The sequence below is a fragment of the Dermacentor andersoni genome, chromosome 6, assembly GCF_023375885.2.
Source record: "Dermacentor andersoni chromosome 6, qqDerAnde1_hic_scaffold, whole genome shotgun sequence".
Classification (NCBI taxonomy): domain Eukaryota; kingdom Metazoa; phylum Arthropoda; class Arachnida; order Ixodida; family Ixodidae; genus Dermacentor; species Dermacentor andersoni.
In genome coordinates this window covers 46919795-46939469 of record NC_092819.1, presented here as the reverse complement: position 1 = coordinate 46939469, position 19675 = coordinate 46919795, and the positions used below count along the sequence as shown (strand labels likewise).

At 49.2% G+C, this 19675-nt stretch overlaps 2 protein-coding genes across 2 annotated transcripts; one reads left to right on the top strand and one right to left on the bottom strand.

Moving 5' to 3' along the window:
* Nucleotides 1–11087: 11087 nt before the first annotated feature.
* LOC126522033 (chitinase-3-like protein 1) lies at nt 11088–13010 on the bottom strand. Its single transcript, XM_050170810.3, has one exon. It carries the CDS (start codon nt 12871–12873, stop codon nt 11227–11229), a length of 1647 nt encoding a protein of 548 aa, XP_050026767.1. The 5' UTR covers nt 12874–13010; the 3' UTR covers nt 11088–11226.
* A 164-nt stretch (nt 13011–13174) lies between these two features.
* On the top strand, nt 13175–14879 carry LOC126522037 (uncharacterized). Its single transcript, XM_050170814.3, has 2 exons — nt 13175–13304; nt 13993–14879. Exons 1-2 carry the CDS (start codon nt 13264–13266, stop codon nt 14549–14551), a joined length of 600 nt encoding a protein of 199 aa, XP_050026771.1. The 5' UTR covers nt 13175–13263; the 3' UTR covers nt 14552–14879.
* The last annotated feature ends 4796 nt before the right edge of the window (nt 14880–19675 follow it).

Genomic DNA, 19675 nt, shown 5'->3' with positions numbered 1-19675 from the left:
CAAGTGCGTAACATTGCCCCGAGAATAACTATTGCAGTTCTGTGAACTACCCAGTTGTTATTGCTGCACTGAAGCGGGCAAATGTGATGTATGACTTTACAGGCCTACCTACAATTATTCCAGTATTTGTGATAGCTTCTCAAGCACCCCCGCTCGCAAATTAGTGGTACATTTTAGACTGATGTACAGTGTATGACATTTGCCCGCTTTAGGTGACTTAACAGGTGCAGTTTACAAGCGCGCAGCATTGCTTTTCATTGCTCAGTTACAGAGCTGTAAACTTCATGCATCAGTAACTTTTTAAAAATTTTGTTCGTTTCAATACCGCTTTGCAAACTAATTGATTAGCGAAAAAAGAAATCCGCTCCGTGTACAGTTCGCACGTTTAATTTTTTTCTTTCTTTCAAATGCAATGAGTCTCCTCAGATGTGGTGCAGTAGAAGCTGTAAAATTTTTTTTTTCTCGTTCCCATCAATTTTAGAGGTCAGCTTCTGCAGTAAAGCTTCCTCTTAAGGCCTTACATTCTTGTTTTTTTTTTTTTTGTAGGTAATACTTGTACAATTACTGCAAACAACCAGTTTGGTAGTCTACAGACAGCATGGTTAAGTTGAAGCTCTTACAAACATTTAAAAAAATCAAATCAAAAGAACTTTTATTATTTAAAAAGGTATTGCATATCGGGTTGAATATAGAGGAGGAGGTCCCATAGCTTAACGCTTCAAGGGAACCTTCTGTCTTGAGGTACACGAAGAGAAGTGAGTAAGCAACAGTGATTATATATTAGCAACGACTAGTAAGCATAACTATGAAATATAATTCACCTACAACAAATCAACAGAACGGCACTAGTAAACATGAGCATCGTGAACTCAACCTTCTACTAAAACAGGATTAGTTTTTCTTAAGTGTAACAAAAGATACACACTGTTTTAAATCGTTAGGCAGGTTAATCCAATGTGCTACAGCTGCAAATTGGGCTGCGTGTATCCCATAGTTACTGCGTATTTTTGGTAGCAGAAAGTTGTTATTCAAAGCAAACCTGGTGTTATTGGAATTGTCAAATACATCAATTGGAATGAGGCTTTTTATTATCTTGCATAGTGTGATGATTAAGTTATATTTAACCATAAGTGTTAACGGGAGGATTTTATATTCCCGAAGTAGTGCAAAGGCGTTGGAAGTGGAAAAGACTGAAAATGATTAACCGAATGGCTTGGTTCTGTAAACGCTGCAATGGAAGTGAATGCGTGTGGATACAGTAAGTAAAATGGCTGTGAATGAAGGAATAGTATAATGTTAGTAAAGTAGGACGGCTAAAGTATTGTCACGCATTTATTAGGATTCTTATCCCATAGGGGCTATGTTGCTATCTTCTAAAATGTTGATGTTGATATTCCCCATGACCACCTTTCTGTACCGCAGCCAATGTGCTAAGTAGCGCATCTAATTCATTACAAATATCTGATACTGACGATGACGGTGAAAGATAGACGCAGCCAATGATAATTTTCTTTGTGCTTGGGGGAAACGGTGACTGGGAATTCTATCCATGCCGATTAATATTTTTCGCAAGAAAGCTTAAAATCGGTTCTCCGTTTATAGGACACAGCAGATGAATATTGCAGCTCCACCGTGATCAACTGCTCGATAAACGAAAACATTGTTCAGAAGCATATGAGGGAAAAGAAAAGAAATTCTTGCAGTCAAGAGAAAACCATGTTTCTGACATGCAGATGAATGAAAAGGGATGGTCTAAAGTGACGTCAGCAGAGCATAGATTTTGTCATGATGCTTTTTAGTACTGTGCACATTGAAATGGATAGGCGACATACAATCTTCGGAGAGAAAGCGTTTTAGAAGTTGAGAAAAAAAGTGAGATTTCATGGTGGAAGTAGCCTAAGGTGGTTGTAAGTAGTTCCTACTTAACGAAAGGTAGACCAATAAACGGAAGATAGATAGATCTGGCTCCGAAGTTATACGGTAGACAGGGTTCTCGTTTTTGTTTTATGGCTTTGATCTGGCAGTTGTTTGTTCACAGATGTTGCCAGACGTTTTAATTTTTGAGTGATAGAGCTTAAGCAAAGAGCTTTTTGTTTTCGTGAGTTAGATGGTCATTAGCATAAATCTAAGTACACGGGTGTCTTCACATTTTGGCCGCATTTCGATGGGGGCGAAATGCGAAAGCACCCGTGTACTTAGATTTAGGTTCACCTTAAAGAACCCAAGGTGGTCCAAATTTCCGGAGTAGCCCACTACGGCGTGCCTCATAATCAGATCGTGGTTTTGGGCATGTAAAACCCCATAATTTATTTTTTAAATAAATTGGGAAATTCTGTAGACCAGAAAATCCAAGGTCCCTGGTGCCCACGCGGGCCTTTTTATGCCTTTCGACGAATTCTTGCGTGTTAGCACGTGAATGGAGCCTAGCAAGGATGTTTTTGTTGCTCGGGCCTGCTTTAGTCGGCATGCTGTGCACGACCTCAATGTCAGTGTCGAGGACGGGGCAGTTAATCTTCGCACCCAGAGCTTTGACAATTGCTACCCCATCATCGCCCCAGCTGCAAAAAATCCCCTTGAGCTCGACATTATTCTGCCTGAATGCTGCTCCACTTCTCCAACTATTTTCATCAGTATTTCATGTCCAGACTTAAGTTCCTTGTTGACGGTCTTAAGACAAGTATTTTCTGCCCTAAGGCCTTCCACTAAAGAAGCGAGCAGCCATGCACTTGAGGAGAGAGTCTCAACATCTGCTTTTAACTCGTCGACGACTGTATCAACAGAGCCAATTTTGTGTGCGTATTTTCTCAACAAGCTTGTTTACTATTTGTTCCATCGATTCTTCTGAACAAGCTTCCAGCTGCTCAACCGTTTTTGTTAGTCCTGCGTACGACGGCGTGACATATAAAACGCTTTTAAAACACTTTCGGCAGTACCTTCGGCGACAGCAGCAGTTGCAACAAGAATATTTTGTTGTCTACGTGATTTGTCTACATTCAGTCGGTACATTTTGCTAAAGCTTATAGTTTATAAAGCTTAAAGCTTATATAGCTTAAAGTTTATAAGGATGCCAACCAGCCTACTTGAAATTCATAAACTATCTATAGAATACGTGCAGTTCATTTTCATAATGGAATGTCTTATCTGGAAGCGCTCTCCACCTGTCCTGCAGGCCCACCTGTTCCTCAACGGGCGGCGAAGCAGGAATACCATGCCAAAACTTTTTCTTTTGTTTTCTTCCCTTTCTCTATTTCAATGGAGGCCCGTATAGAGCGTGTATACATTGAATGCACGAACGTAACATGATGTTGGCACGCACCGAGCGAGATCGTGGAGGGGGGCAAGAGTCGTGATGCCGTTCCCCTCCGGTTCACGGTCGTTTTCTCTCCGAACGCAGAGGGCCACGACGCGCATTCCGGCGATCCCCGCTTCCCTGTTTCGTGCGGATGATGCGCACCCAAAGAATGAAAGCAGATACGCACAATCGATGCCGATTCGTGGCTAACTGCGGAGGAATATTGAGCAGTTCCGGGCGATGCGCGCTTTGTACGTGGTTTGAACCACCGTGGGAACTGCGTGCCGGGGAAGCGTTATAAATGACCGGCGGTGGAAAGCGCATCCTGCAATAGCGCGTACATCCGTTGCGATCAAACAGAGCAACCGAGTCAAGCTGTTGTGTTTATATATAGAGATGGAAAAGTGAACGAAATGCAGGGTGTTCAACCAGACGCACGTGCGGTTTGCTACCCTACACCGAGGAGAGGTGATGAAGAGCGAAAAAAAAAAGATAACAAGAAAAAAAAAAAACACTGAGGGTGTCGCTACGTCCGCAGGTGCACATGGAAACTACTGTCGCCCACTGAGGTCTGACGGTGTAGTCGGGTCTCTGTGTCAAATTTGACCACCATGGGTCCTTTTTTTTTAGCGCGGATCCAAAGGACAGCGCGCGAAAGTTGTTGCATTTCTGCACCCTTTCAAAATGCCGCCGCCACCGCCCCTAGGAATCGAACCCACGCCATCGTGCTCAGAAGTAAAGCTCCACGTATAACGAACGAGCCACCACGGCGTAGTATATAGATGGATGCAAACACTCACTGTTCGTGCAGGTCGGCATTAGCTTGACGAAAGTGCACCGAATGCGGAGCCTCATCCACTCGAATAGCAAACGTGCGCGGAAAGATATATCGTGCACTATATCAACGCTCCTTTTTTCTTTTCGTTTAATTTTTCTTTATTTCTATTATTGTTACTATATTTTTTTAATGCACCGCGAGCAACTATGGCAGCGTTTGCAGGTATATCCTGCTGGTCACTTTTCTCTCTTCTCCCGGCATCATCGGCGTGCACGCGTTCCATCAACCAGTCGGCGTGCATACCATGCACGGCGGGGTCGGGTCAAGCGCCATCCGCCTTCTTCAAAGAGCATGGCGCGCCAGGATGCTTCCCCGCGGGAGCATCTCCGCACTCGACGAGTGCCAAACGTGGCGAGGGATTTTTTTTTCATCCTCGGTTCCTTTCTTTCAATTCACGCCGGCCTGCGTATATACACAGCTCCGAGGGTAACGTAAAGTAAGGAATGAGGAGAGAGCGAAACGCACTGCCTGCGCATGGTGGGCATGGAACGGTATGAGTATATAGCCTGGCAGTTGCAGAGGCGTGAGGGGGGGTGGGAGGGTGAAGCATCGTGGAGCGCGCACGGGTGGCTTGTCGCTCGGGCGATGAAGGGAACCCTGCGTGCAGGCTGTGATCAGCACACGTACGTACACCGACGCACGCTTTGAATGTGGGGAGTACTCATGTGCCATGAGCGAGTATATACGTGGAAGAGGGAGGGGAAGGGAGGGGGGGGGGGGGTTGGCATGCAGCCTTCGACGGATGCGGCGAGTAGACCTCGTGAAAGACTCCACCACCGCCGCCGCAGGTTGGAGGGGTCACGACGCTGATGCGCACAGGGAATAATTTCGGAACCGCTGTTTCAATCAATATTTCTTGAGTGTTTAATTTTTCGGGGCATTTTTTTTTCTTTCGTCTAATCGCGGCGGCGCAAGAGCGGGTCGAGGCGGTGGCTGTGTAACACCATGCCTTCTAGTCGGTGGCTTGCTTCTTTGGTGGCTCCTTTTGGCCGGCTGCTTCAGAAGTTGCGCGCCTACAGGCTCTGTCCGGCGCGGCGCTCCTGCCTCTGCTGCTGTTGCAGCACGGGGCTTTACTGCTCCACGCACGCTGAGCGCGCGCCCTCTGTCCGTGTGAGCGTGCCGCGCGGCGTGATAGCGCCGCCCCCTTGGAGCGTGCTGCGCCGCGGGACGCCACTGCTTGACGGCGGAGTCTACTCAACAAGAAAACGCTGTACTACGCAGTGTACGCGTGGCTCCGTTGTAAGGCAGGAAAAAAAAAAACAGTAAGAAAGATAAAGAAATAAAGACAATAATATTGTGGTGCGGAGAAGGGGGCATCCACCGTCGGTATGGAGAGCGTATGCGTGCCCGCGGGTTCTCAACTCCCCCCCCCCCCCCCCCCCCCCAAGCCTTCGTCGTACCCCCTGCGCCGGTCGCTGTCATGTTATTATTTATAAGTATTCGTGCGTGCATGCAGCGGCTATGCTGTTCGATTCCGATTTCGCTCGCCGCTCGATCAGTCGGGGCACAGTTCGAGCTTCGAAACGGCGGCTCCGACTAGACGGCAGGCAAGGGAGCGGGAAAGAGAAGCTAGCCGAAGGAGAGAAGTGTGGAGGCCGAGGGGAAGGCGTTCATTCAGAAAAATTCCCGAAGCTTGTCGTGACCCTCGTTTTGCTCGCTATATATATACGTTTCGTCGTTCGGATTTCGAACAGTCGATTAGCTCAGCGGTGTTCCGTTTCGAACGAAAAAGCAAAGACGGAGGGAGGATAGTCTATAAAGGCAACGACGAAAACTCGCGCAAGGTCCTGGGATGTAGAAAGCGAAAAGAGAAATGCAAAAGCGAGAGAGAGAGAGCAGCATAAAGGAACGACTTGTCTTTGCGCCGCAACTTCGTGAACCGGGGACGGATCAAGGGCGTAAGCGTGACCCGCGGATTGGCTTTGCGTGAAACGGTGGATAGTGCGACCGCAGCGTGCATGCATGCACTCTGAGAATTCTCACTTGTTCGAGGGGCGGCCACGGGGTGTGCGACGTTGCGGCGGATAGTACGTAGGCGTGCGTGCCGATGAAAGGGCGTTACCATAATGCGCCGTGCCGAAGAGTAGTAGAAGAAGAACAAGAAAGAATGATAGAAACGGAGCGACCGGCGTAAATGCCAACAGGGCGAGCACGTTTATGCCATTCCCGAGTAAAAGCCGTTGGCTTTCACTCACTCCGCCGCCATTCATCTTCACGTGGAACTGAATGACAGTTATCGGGGCTGCACTGCTTCTTGCGTCCCACGACTTCCCTCAGCCTATAGAAACAGAAAGGTGCCTTTATATCAGCGTAGCAACAAATCTGGCCTCAGGGATTGCCACGACAGCCCGCCAGTGTATAGCGTCTTTCTGTGCGTCTTCTAGAGTGACGAGCCAGCAGCAACCTGCTGAACCTCTTTCTTTCTTATCTTCTTCTTCACAAAATAAAATCATAGAACATTCTTCTTGAGAACCTAGAGGAGAAAGACCTTCCGCATTCGTGCTTGCAACACTCCCGAAATCTCTATTACGCATATAGCCCGCAAGGAATCTTCGCGTCTCCTTGCATTCCCAAGAGACACTGCATTGATCGACGTGTTGTAGCATATCCTAGTGGCTGAGCAATAGCCTGCTTCGACCGCCGGGTTCAACCCGCTTCTTCTAACATCCCCATTACCGTCATCACCAACACCACCATCTCCACTATCACTCCCTAACTTTAATGCGTATTTGGAGGTCTCATGATTTAAACGCATAATCTTATATACAGGTATATATATACGTGCTTCCGGCAGAACCTTCAGACAACAGGACAACTGTGTCATTCCTTAACCCTTATCGAGCTTGTAGTTTTGCTCGGAAAAAGAAAGGACAGGGAATTCTGTAAAAGCTAAAATTCACGCCCTATATTTTGACATAACCGGATGTTTCTAATAAATTTCAAGTGACTTGATCACAAAATGTTCATGTTTTGTGGTAAAGCCACTCAAAAGCCCCAGACTTGAAATTTATTCTAAGAAGAAGAAGAATTTTACTCATTCAAGTACGAAAATAAAGCACAGCAACAAAATGTATATACAAAACGAGGTCCCAAAGCTCGAGGCTGTAAGGGGACCTCCTACTTCTGGACAAGCTGCTGGTCCCACCACTCTCGCACATTTTGCCGCCGTTCTTCTTGCAGGGGTGGCTCGCCCGCTAGACTTTCGGAGCGAACGCAGAATCCTGCCGGACATGGGCGGCGGTACTCTATGGTCCGGGCCACGCCGCGTGACCCATGAGGTCACGTCGGGGGCTCGTTTCCGGCGGACCCCGTCGTGACCCGGCGTGCCCACCGGCGGCCAACGCCACCGTCAGCGGCGGGCGGTGGCGGCGGCTTCCGAGCACTACACCGCAACACAGTGCGCCACAGCCACAGTAGATCCGGTTCGCCGCTGGTGCGGCGGCACTTCGCCGTTTGATTGGCGTCGGGCCAAGCGTGGCACGCGCCCACGTAGGGATCGCCACCACAGGAGGAGGAGGAGGAGGAGGAAGAGGAGGAGGAGGAGGAGGGAGAAGTAGTCGGCAAGTGCGCTTCGCCACTTTGCGAATTCTTGATCGTTTTGCGGATCCTTACAACGTCACGTAGATATCACAAGACCTACGCACTCTGCTTTGTGACGTCATGCTAGTGGGACCGAAATTTCCGTTTCCAAGCCCGGCGGCACGAAAGCGGTGACGTCGAAATCACTGCGCATTACTCGGCAGCATTCCCATTAGATTTTCCGGCAGTCGGCCGTAGTAGCATGACGTCATAAAGCAGAGTATACAGGAATTGTACTTTTGTACTTTCTCGGTGGCTTTGATCCTTAGCAAAAAGAAAGAAAGAAAGAAAGAAAGAAAGAAAGAAAGAAAGAAAGAAAGAAAGAAAGAAAGACATTTACGCCTTGTTTATAATGCGAAGCAGTGACGCGATAGCTGGTGCAATATTATCAGCAATAGGTCTTGCACGCTTTCGTGGGGTATCGGTTATCGGTTATCGGTATCGGCAACATACGCATATGCGCACGAGCAATCTGCTTTCGAGGAGAATTCGTTATTTAATGGCGACTCATCTAATTCCACCGGATTCCTGGCCATTAAGCCATTCCTCCGTGGTGGGCATGAGCACTATACGGTTATACTTGGAAACCATATCTGTGGTATGTTTGAATGCACTTAAGAGAAGCTTTCTTACCACTTATGTTCTCATTCCTCTTTCCTTATTGCTTTCATTTTGGTGAGGCCTCTAAGTTATCCCGATAAAGCTTTCTGTTGCCCTGTACGTGATACATAAGAATGTTTTTCCGAGCGGGAATGGAGCCCGCGAATACACGCAATATTGCCGCGCGAGTGGCCGCTCGAGGCACGTTTCGTGTTTTCTCGATCTAATTTCACACTCGGAAAAACACTTTTATGTAGCACGTATTGAGCAACGGAAAGCTTTATCGGGAGTTTTCAATGTTGATCTACAATTTTCTCAAGCTGTTCATCTATTTCTAACATTTTGGAAGTTGGTTATATAATTAAGAGTAATTATTTAATTGAGCGGAATGCAAAAAAAAAAAAAAGTCTGAGTATCTGCAAGTGACGGCAGACAATAATATCTTAATTCTGTCCAGCTGCGTGGCATTTGCATATCTTTAAATCTTGGCGCATTATAGTTGGGACACCCTGTATAATAGAACAGAGCAGCCAGTTAATACATCACTTAGAAGAGCCAAGTTGCGCGCTCAAAAAAGACAACCACAGTAAAAGGCTCGTTCCATCTCCGTCGCGTTTTCCCGTGGTTGTCCTTTCTTGAACGGGCAACTTCGTTCTTCTAAGCAATGCGCCAACTAGCCCAGCAAGAAGATTTAATACATCACACTGCGACGCACCGCTGAACTTCACTGCAGCGGCAACGACAACCAAAGCGTTACTGCGCTTAGTGAATTATGGCATGCCGCGAATCTCGCTTCGCTCACCAAGTTTTGCTCATCGTTATATCGTTACACAGGATCGCACGAAAGAGAGAAAACATCTAGAAAGATAAGCTTTCGCACTTGATCTTCCTTGCTTATCAGCCACGCGCGAAAGAAAGGAAGAAACACCGCGGACGTTGAAAAGGAATCGACATCAACAGCGGATGTGCGGCCACCCCACGCCGGTCTTGTGCGGCTGCCCTGCATGCTTCCCTCGTTTCATCTACGTGTTCTCTTGAAGCACAGGAGGGGAGGGGGGGGGGGGCGACGGAGTGCGAGGAGGCGGTACTGGGGTTTGTGAGGTGGTTAGGTGGGAGGTGCGGGACTTCACCAGGATTCCAAGGGCAAGCCTCGAAAACAAAAGAAGAAAGAAAAAAAAAACGCGCTCATTTCAGCCTCAGATTGGCGCGATTAGAAGGGCCACGCAAGGCCTCACCCACCGCGCACGCGCGCGCGCGCCACGCGAGTGCGTGAGGCTAATTTCGAAAGAATTTCCTCGCAAGTCTCATGGCTGCCGCGCTTGCTCCTGCTTCTGCTGCTGGTGCAGTGCATTGCGTTTGCCCCCTTCATTACAAACCACCTCCCCGACGTATTCACCACGCAACCTGCAGCCTCAGTCTACACAGACACACACTGCGTGCACTTTGCGCTCTATCCGCCTGATGCTCCTTTGATGCACCGTCGGCATCTGCCAGCCGCGCCACCATCCTGCTTCTGTACGTACCGTATAGAACTGGCGTAGGCGCATGCGTGCCTTGCCGGATAATTCCTGTCGGGGCGATCACGTCCCCGAGGCGGATGGATGATCGCGCCCCCACAACGGAATGCGGAGCTGTTTCGAAGGAATAGTTTATTATCATTTATTTATTTATTCATTTATTATTACTTCTGCGGCCGCTTAACGAGGGACCGATGATGGAATCGACGATTACGCGTGGGATGCCTCGTGGCGCGAAGCATATGAGAGCTTTCGACGCTTTCCTTTTGCCTTACCTGGCGGGCAAACCTTGTATTTGTTTTGCCCGAATAGAGAACTTGCGCCATTGTTGAGGTTCGATGTGCCGATGACGTTCCGAGGCAGTAATGCGCGCTAAGTGGAGTGACGACGTACTGCAGAGGTTGGGGAAGATGCCGGGGCGCCGGTGCGATTATTTGAGAATCGTGACGCGTGTGGAAGAGATATCGTGATAGGATCAAGCAAAGGGCGGCTTGTCGGCACTCTTCATTCGCTCCACATTACTATTACGTTCTTGTTCCGTTGTTGAAGTTAACGCATCTAAGTCCGTATTCATGTTCAGGGAAAGAATTCTTAATTTCATGTACAAAAAAAAATAAAGTTTATCCTACAAATGCGTAGGAATTGGCGATAAGATAAGCTTTCATTGATGCATGCTTGCTGCATAAATTCACTTCACTTCTCCTTCTTTACATCTAAGCGAAACAAAACCATAAATACCAACAATATTAAAAGCACGCCTTCTTTAATATATCCCTAAATGTCAAATTAATAACGCTTGTTACTTCTTTATTATCTCCACATTAACTAACACGATTCCGCTTGAGCTAGAAAAAGCTAGAGCTTTCGAATTTGTCCTCCCTGCTCTCGATTAAGAACGTATCGCCTTTAGATACTTCAACATTGGGTGATAATATGTTGCTGTTCAATAATAAAAAAAATAAAATAAGACGTGGCAATGTAAATAGTTATTTGTACTGAATAATTTGACTTTTTGGTGCTTTGTGTCCGTCATTTCATAATTACAAACACATCGCACAACTTCGATGACCAGCGCGCCGATACAAACTCCGCAACGGTCGCCACATTTATAAGATCTCGAGAAATGCACGATTATCAAAACAAATAACACATTGCTTGTGTTACTTGTGTTATTTGTTTAATGTTAATGAGAGTCACTATTTTCGATCACGACAAAGCGCAAGAAACAAAGAAACTTGTGTTTTGATCAACGGGTGCTGAATTCGTTGAAATGATATATATATATATATACCATTCAGACCTTGCAGTTCTGCACGCTAAGCGAAAGCATTTTTTTTTTTTTAATTTGCAATCCCGTTATAAGAAGCGCAACATTTTTACGCGTGCTGATTTCGTGCACTTTATGGCGCCTCCTGTGCCGAAACTGAGGTAGCTCGGTTATGGGACGAGGCCGTGACGAGCTCCTTGTGGACAGACGCCAGGAGAGGCGTGCGACCTAGCCCGCACGTCCCTTTTGTGTCGTCCATATCAATGTCCCACAGCGCGACGCAATATATCTTCAACTTTCGGAATATCTCGGAAAGCTTCGACGACAGCGACGTGGGACTTTCGTAGCCGATCCAGTTCTTGCTGATCTCCCTGTAGGAGCAAATCTCCTTGAAATCTAAAAACGCGCCAGAGTCACCAAGCGCGCACACCTCGTAGAAGGCCATGCGACCTCTCGTGCGAGTGAAGTTGCCTTCGATGCCCGGTCCGAGAACTTTTGCGGGCGCCGAATTCCTGTTCGCGGATGCCTTATTGCCGAGTTGCAAAGACACTGCCGCGAAAGACAGGCTAAAGCAGATTTTCTGAGTCGTATACGGTGGCAGGTCTTCGACAACGCCGACGAGAGCTTTCGTGAGCGATGGGCCACTACTGGTGTAGGGCGACGCGCAGTGCGTCGCGTTCGCGTCCGGACCGTGAATGTCGTGCGTCCGAACGACGAAGTAGTCGACATTAGCCACGAGGTCGTCGAGCGCGTAGCCGTTCCTCTGAGTTTTGAACGGAGGAATCGTCAGCACAATCGTGTAGTTGCGGGTCAGAGTCGATCTCAGCTTGGCGACCAGCTTCGCAAGCCGCGTCGCGTCATGCAGCGAACCGCATCTTCCGGCGTCCGCGATGGTCCAGTGGACGTGCACTCCGTCGTAGTCGTTTTCGATCAGCCAAGAGAGCACGTTCTGCGCGAACTTCGACCTCCGCACCGCCGACGAGGCGAGGCTACTCAAGTTCGCGCTGCCTCTCTCGTACTCGCCGAAAGACACTAGCACTTTCAGGTGCGGATACTTGGTCTTCAGAAGGGCCAAGTTCTTGAAGCCCTCCTTGACCAGGTCGAAGCCGGGATCCGCGCTGGTCAAGTCGTCGCCGGTGACCTTGGCGGACGCGTAGACGACGTGCGTACAGAGACGGCCGTTGACGAGACCGGTGCGAAAGGCCCGCTCCTTGTCCCTCCGGTAACTACTGTGGTTGAAGACGCAAATGATCGGACCGTCCACGGGATCAGCCGCCGGGTAGTCTTCGATAGGATCAGTGAACGGCGGCTTCCACGGTGACTCTGGCAGCACCCTCGGCTTCCGGCACTCTTTCGACTCTCGGTACGGCACGTCCGACGCTCTTGTGGACCTGGAGGCGACGCCACTCCAGGCATGACGGAACGCCGGCGCTGGCTTAGTGGTCTGGGCCCACCTTGTCTTCCATTCCAAGACGTGGTCCTTCTGGTCGCGATACATTTGGTAGTTACGAGCCAGCGAGATGGCGCCCACGCCTAAGGGGAAAGCTAGAACGGCCCACGCCATGTTGGCGAAGAACCAGACGTAGTACATCCTGCGGTGCTGCTGCGGTGGCGCTGCTCCCTCTTTAGATCTCGCTGCTCTTCGAGACGTTTTCGCTGTTTGAAGCAGTTTGCGAGACGACGGCACGGTGGGCTTTTTGTCTAAGTTTGCGTAGCAAACGTCCATTGTTGTTGTTGCCTCAAAACATGGCTCGTACCCTCGAAGGGCCACACTGGACATGATGATGATGGTGTCCCTAAAATAGTGGCTCGTATCCACTCTGGGCGATTGGTCTGGTCACGGTCGCAGCGATCAGTTCTTCCTCTTTATCGAGACGCGAAGCGCACCATACAATCGCATATGCATGGTCTAGACATAAATGTATTACCCTTCTACCAGTGGTGTATTTTATCTATCGATTGTGACAATATTCTGGCAAAGTGCGTTTAATTATCGTTATTTTGAACGATATGCAAACTGTTGGTTCTTGTGAAATTCGCGGCGCTTCAAGTTTACGCCGCTTGGCGGCCTCCGGCATTCGTGATCAAGCAACAGAAAGTCTGCGTTAGGGCTGTCTGCGCAGAGCTTGACGAGCGCTCTCGGTGCAAAATGAGTCACCCTTAAGCTATTATGTTCTCAAAGCTCCACGTCGAAAGGCAAGGTTCAAAAAGGTGAGGTTTTGACAATAATTTTTCTCGTTACGTGGTTGTACCTTGACTGGTATATCTTGCAGCTGGGGGATTTCAGATGTAACGATGGGCGCGCATTGTACTTTAATGCACGGCGTGATGTATACTATATGTCATACTGGTTACAGTATTGCTGCTGCCAATGCTCCACCCTTGTCGCAGATACCGATCAGTCTAACACAAGCGATCGTCCTCTTCATTGCCATAAACGGTGCTTAATGTCTGTCTCAAATTGAGAAAGCGAATTGTAAAGCGTCGTATTTTTGACGGGCCTTTGGCACTGGAATCGCGCAGCGGACCCTTTGTTAATTCTATCACGTCCAACACGCGTGTGCTATCATGGGTTCCCAGGTTTGATAATCACAAGAAACACATTTCGGCTTCAATGATACCGTTACCATCGTGGCGGCGCGAGAAAATACACGCGCTACGACGACGAGAAACACCCGCGCCGGAAATGCGTCCGAAGTACGTTCCATGTAGTCGCTGCTTGAAGCAGTACCAGCAAGGCCGTATACCAACACAGCAGGCCTCTAGTGTATAACAAATTAGCTCACACCACAGAGTCACTGTGTGACAAGTTCTATTACCTCCTAAAGAAAAATAATCATTCTGTTCAATATTAAACCGTTGAGTTTCTATATGTTTATTCCGCTGACGTCGTGCGCAGTAATTCCTTCGACACGCTCAAAGTGGAAACGCTGGCCAAACTCGACGAAGGCTTCGAATCGCTCAAGTTCCTCCAGCGGCTGGGAGAAGTGCAGATGAGCGAGCCGCAGTTCAGCGCCCTCATCCAGGTCTGCAACGACTTCTTGTGGACCAAGACCACCATCGAGCGGGCCTTCCGAAAGTACCCGCGGGGCAGCGCGTCCGATGCGGACAAGAGGCTGTTCCGCGAAGTGCTCATTCTGCTGTACAAGTACGTCACCAAGAGCATCATCATGCTCCTCACGCAGATTGGCATCCGATGTCCGCAGAACGCCACCGCCGAGCTGGGCCACGTGCTCGAACAGTTGCTCAAGAGCGTCCAGAGCATAGCCCACCACGAGTGTCTGCACCCGACGCAAAGCAAGTTTGCAGTCATGAACGTCCGCCTGCTGGCCAAGGCGGCGCGTCCCAAGGACGCCGATGTAGAGTTCATTATGGTCATGAAGGCCATGAGGAAGGAACTGGCCCAGCGCAAGAACACTATCAAGGCCAGCTCGTGGATGTACCTTATGAAGCAGTGATGTTGCCGTGCATTGCGTAGTGTATATTGTGGTCCCGAACAAGCGATGATGTGCATATTATAGTGCTAAGCTCGTATTACATGATTTACCAAGCTGAGCTTCGTAACAGAAAAAAAAAAAACGTCAGCAAAGCGCGCTTGTGAACACGTGATTATGCTCTCGATTACTGCTATCACGAACAAGCCGGGCTTTCTTGAATTGAGCTCTCAAATAATTTTCTTTCGCTTGAAAATATAAGTTATCCGTTTGCTTCGTTACGAAGTGGCGCTACACGCACTTCTGATGGCCTGCACAGTTAACTGGTAAAGTGGACAGTTTTTGCGTTGCTTGCATTTATGCCGTGTCATTGATTGGAAAGTATGGAGCATGTTCGTGTCATGTTTCTGCTTCAGGTTTTACACAAGTGCACACGGCGTCGCCTGCATAAAGGTCAAAACGCCAACGCTTTAGGCAATAATTTTATAGTGTGCCTGTTATGCTAACACGGGGCACGTACAGTAATCCCCTTTCCCGCCCCCCTTCCGCATATATATATATATATATATATATATATATATATATATATATACATATATAACTTTAATGGAGGCGCTTGGAATCTACTACTTTTATAAAACAGACGCTGTCGTAATTAGCGAACCGACAAAGGCAGGGAACAGCGCCAAAGCCTCGAGCTTCTCAACAGTCATCATCATCTTGGATGAGCGGCGCACTCTGCTTCTCCAAGTATCGCTAATATTCTTCACTACATTCGCTTTCCCTCCGGAAAAGAGCCATCCTAGCGACTTAGGCACAGGACGCGAGAGCAGGGTCATAGTACTGATTTAGCCAGTCTATATGCGCGATCACTCGGCGTCGTTGATCTGAAGACTGCTCAAGTGTCTCGATGACGTAATTCATCGGCGAAGTTTGGCAACACGGTAAGGACCGTGGTACTTCGAAACAAGTTTCGTCGACTGACCGGGGCTGGTTGACAGGATCCAGAACCATACAAGTGAGTCAGGGGTATAAGACATTGAGCTTCCGAGACAGCGCGATGGTGTTTCTGGCGTTGATCAGCAGTGGTGAGAGAGCGAGCAATCTGGTGACACTCTTCAGCGTATTTAGCAGCTTGAGAGACTGTCGTCGATTCACTCACGTCAGGGTGGTACGGAAGGACGGTGTCTAGCATGCACGAGGGCTTGTGTCCTTAAAGTAAGAAGTATGGAGAGCATCGAGTGGTGGTCTGCGTAGCGGCATTATGGGCATACGTCACAAAGGGAAGAACACGGTCCCAATTTGAGTGGTCGAAGGCGACGTACATTGCCCGCATATCGCCCAATGTTTGATTAAATCGTTCTGTCAAACCGTTCGTTTGAGGATGCTAGGCAGTGGTAGTTCGACGAACATCGTACGTGGCATTGCTTCAGAACCAAACAACGTCCGACAGAAAGACACGTCCTCGGTCGCTAAGTATATAGCTCACGTGATGCACCATGCCGTAGAATGATGTGTTCTAAAATTAAGGAGGCAACGTCATTGCCGATGCAGATGGCAACGGCGATGTCTCAGCGTATCGCGTGAGATGGTCGATGGCAACGATTACCCAGCGGTTGCCAGCACGAGTGATGGGAAGAGGTCCGTACAAGTTGATGCCGACGCGGTCAAAAGGGCGCGCAGGACAAGGCAACGGCTGTAGAGGAGCGGTTGAACGGCAGGGAGGCTTCTTACGGCGCTGGCAAGCGAGACAAGAACGGATGTAGCGGCGAACAAAGTGGTACATTCCGCGCCAATAGTAACGGAGGCGAAGGCGGGTGTAAGATTTCAATACTCCGGCATGTGCGCACTGTGGTCAGCATGGAAGGCGGCGCACATGTCAGAACGCAGACGGCGGAGAATAACCAAGAGTCACTTACGTCCTTCGGGAAGGTAGTTGCGACGGTAAAGCAAACCGTCGCGAAGAATGAAGTGGGGCGCTTGACGGCGTCTTTCCCGCAAGACAGGACGCAGCGTGAGTTGAACCAACAAGTCGATAAGGGAAGCAAGCCAGGTGTCCTTTCTTTGCTCCTGAAGCATGTCGGTGATGGCTAAGGAGGACACGTCGTAGGGAGACACAGACGAGGTCACAACACCAGATAGGAGAGGTGAGCGGGACAGAGCGTCCGCATCAGAATGTTTGCGTCCCGATCGGTAAATGACGCGAATGTCGTAGTCCTAGAGCCGTAATGCCCAACGGGCGAGTCGACCAGATGGATCTTTCAAGGAGGAAAGCCAACATAGCGCATGATGATCTGTAACCACGTCGAATGGGCGGCCGTAAAGGTAAGGGAGAAACTTTCCTACGGCCCATACGATGGCTAGGCACTCTTTTTCCGTAACCGAATAGTTGGCTTCGGCTTTAGTGAGCGCACGGCTGGCGTAAGCAACGACATACTGGTCAAATCCAGGTTTGCGCTGGGCAAGTACAGCGCCGAGGCCAATCCCGCTAGCGTCTGCGTGGATTGCGGTCGGGGCGAATGGGTCGAAATGTCGCAGGATCGGAGGTTACGTAAGGAGCTGGCGCAGTGTGGCGAATTATCGTCGCATTCTGGTGACCACGCCGAAACGTCGCGGCTGCTGCGGAGAAGCTCAGTCAAAGATGCTATGATGGAGGCAAATTTACGAATGAAACGACGAAAATATGAACAAAGGCCGAGGTAGCTGCGAAGTCCTTTCATTGTGGTCGATCTAGGGAACTCGGAAACGGCACGCAGTTTTGTTGGATCCGGAAGGACGCCATCTCGGGAGACGACACGGCCAAGACTAAGCAGCTGCCGAGCACCAAAGCAAAATTTCTTTAAATTTAGTTGTAGGCCAGCGGAACTCAGGCAAGTGAGGATATATCTTCTAGGCGGTCGAGGGGCGTCTTGAAATCATGCGAAAAGATCACAATATCGTCCAGGTAACATAGGCACGTCTCCCACTTGAAGCGGCGGAGGATGTTATCGATCATGCGCTCAAAAGTGGCAGGCTCGTTGCAGAGCGCGAATGGCATCACATTGAATTCACATAAGCCGTCGGGAGTAACAAGGACTGCTTTAGGGCGGTCGGCCTCAGCTATGGGGACATGCCAGTAGCCGGAGCGCAGGTCTAACGAAGAAAAGAATTCGGCTCCTGTAAGCAGTCTAAGGCGTCATCTATGCGAAGCAGTGGATAGACGTCCTTGCGCGTGATTTGGTTCAGCGGACAGTAGTCAACGCAGAACCTTATTGAACCGTCCTTTTTCTTTGCGAGAACAACCGCTGAAACCCGTGGGCAATTTGAGGGCTGTATGACGCCGCGCTGAAGCATGTCGTCAACTTGTTCTGCGATGATGCGGCGCTCAGAGGCTGACACACGATATGGGCGCTGACGTTAAGGAGCTTGGAGACCGGTGTCGGTGTGGTGAGCTACGGTTGTACTGCCCAAAGAAGGTTGTAAGTAATCGAAGCTGGCGCGAAAGCGTTCAATTAAGGAGATGAGCTATACGTTGCTGCTGCGTAAGATGTACATCGACGCATCGAGAAACGGCGTCAGTAAAGGATGGTGGAGAGGGTAGAACAGAAGCATCAATGGCACCAGTCTGAAGAGAAGACGGTGGATCGGGAACGACGCATGTAGAAAAGGGGTCGAGTTCGTCAACACTGCCAAGCCACTCGCCCCACAGTAAAGTGGAGGGGCAGGGAAACGGATTGCAAACATAGATGATAGTGGAAGTATCGTCAATTGTCAGTACGGCGAAGGGAACCACAAAGCACTTGCGACGGACAGCGGTTTCAGAGGGAATAAAAAGTACGGTTGAGCAAGTAGGGACGTCACAAGAGAAAGATACCAGAGTGGATGAGAAGGGGGGTATCGCAGTGTCAGCGGCAACAAACACTTTTGCAGGCAGAGGCGGCGAGTCGACGAAAGCGGGGTCACACAACGGCGAAAACTCGACTTCGACGCGAGCACAGTTGATGACGGCAGGGTGAGCGGAAAGGAAGTCCCAGCCCAGTAATCGTGGGAGCATTGCAAAAACACAGCAAACTCGTCGACGGTGTACAAAACATATTGAATAACGACGCGTGCTGTGCACGCCGCGAAAGATCGGATTCGTTGTGAGCTCGCAGTGCTCGATGTACAGTCAGAAAGCGGAGTCATTACTGTTCAGAGTTCACGGGAAAGTTTTTCAGTCATTACAGACACCGCGGCTCCGGTGTCAAAAAGGGCTAGAAGAGGCACACCTTCGGCGCAGACGGCAACAACATTGGGAGGGTACAAACGAGGTCTTGAAGAGTTCAAAAACTGCGCAGTTCTTGGCCCCGGAACTTCGGCTTCTAGTTTTCCTCAGGGCCAGGCTCAGGGCGTCGCAGCATTGGTGAAAGGGAACGGCGACGTGGTGAGGGCGACCGGCGTGCGTTGAAGGTTCGGCGACGCAATAAAGGTGCGTGTTGGCACGTAGGAGTTGGCGATGGGTACAGGCCGAGATGTGACTACGGCTTCAGCGTAGGTGTGCCAAGGCAGAGGCGTGACGACGAACCCCGTGTAGTTGAGCGGAGCAGTCACCGGTAGCGCAGGGGCTGCAGGTATAACCTCAGAAACTTGCTCGTGAATGACGCGCTGTATCGAGGAGGCAGTGTAAATGGGGTAGTACCAAGGGTACAAGGCACAAGAGACAGCTGGCGCGCAACTTCCTCGCGCATGAACTGCTTAATTTCGTTAGGCAGTACAGAGTGATCTCCCGCAAGGCCAGCAGGTGTTATGATTTCTTCGGGTAAGCAGGAACCGCGAGTGAAGTCGCGCTGCTTCCGGAGTTCGTCACACACACACACACACACACACACACACACACACACACACACACACACACACACACACAGATATATATATATATATATATATATATATATATATATATATATATATATATATATATATATATATATATATCGGGCTGTCTACTTAGTACATAGCACAGCTGGTGCATGTTTCAACTGGTCTCGACTAGTCTCGTCTCTCAAACACCATTCTGGCAAATTCAAAAAACGCGCCACACCAACTTTTTGAGTAGGTGTCGCCATCTGTTGCATTCTTGTTGAACATTTCAAAACGCGCTACCACGGAATATTTGATGTAGTTTCAACA

Excerpts from the sequence above, each read along its gene's own strand:
- LOC126522037 (XM_050170814.3), top strand. The coding sequence starts at position 13,264 with ATGTTCTCAAAGCTCCACGTCGAAAGGCAAGGTTCAAAAAG. Across the intron at positions 13,305-13,992 it reads GAAAGGCAAGGTTCAAAAAG|TAATTCCTTCGACACGCTCA; the intron begins GTGAGGTTTTGA and ends CGTCGTGCGCAG.
- LOC126522033 (XM_050170810.3), bottom strand. The coding sequence starts at position 12,873 with ATGTCCAGTGTGGCCCTTCGAGGGTACGAGCCATGTTTTGAGGCAACA.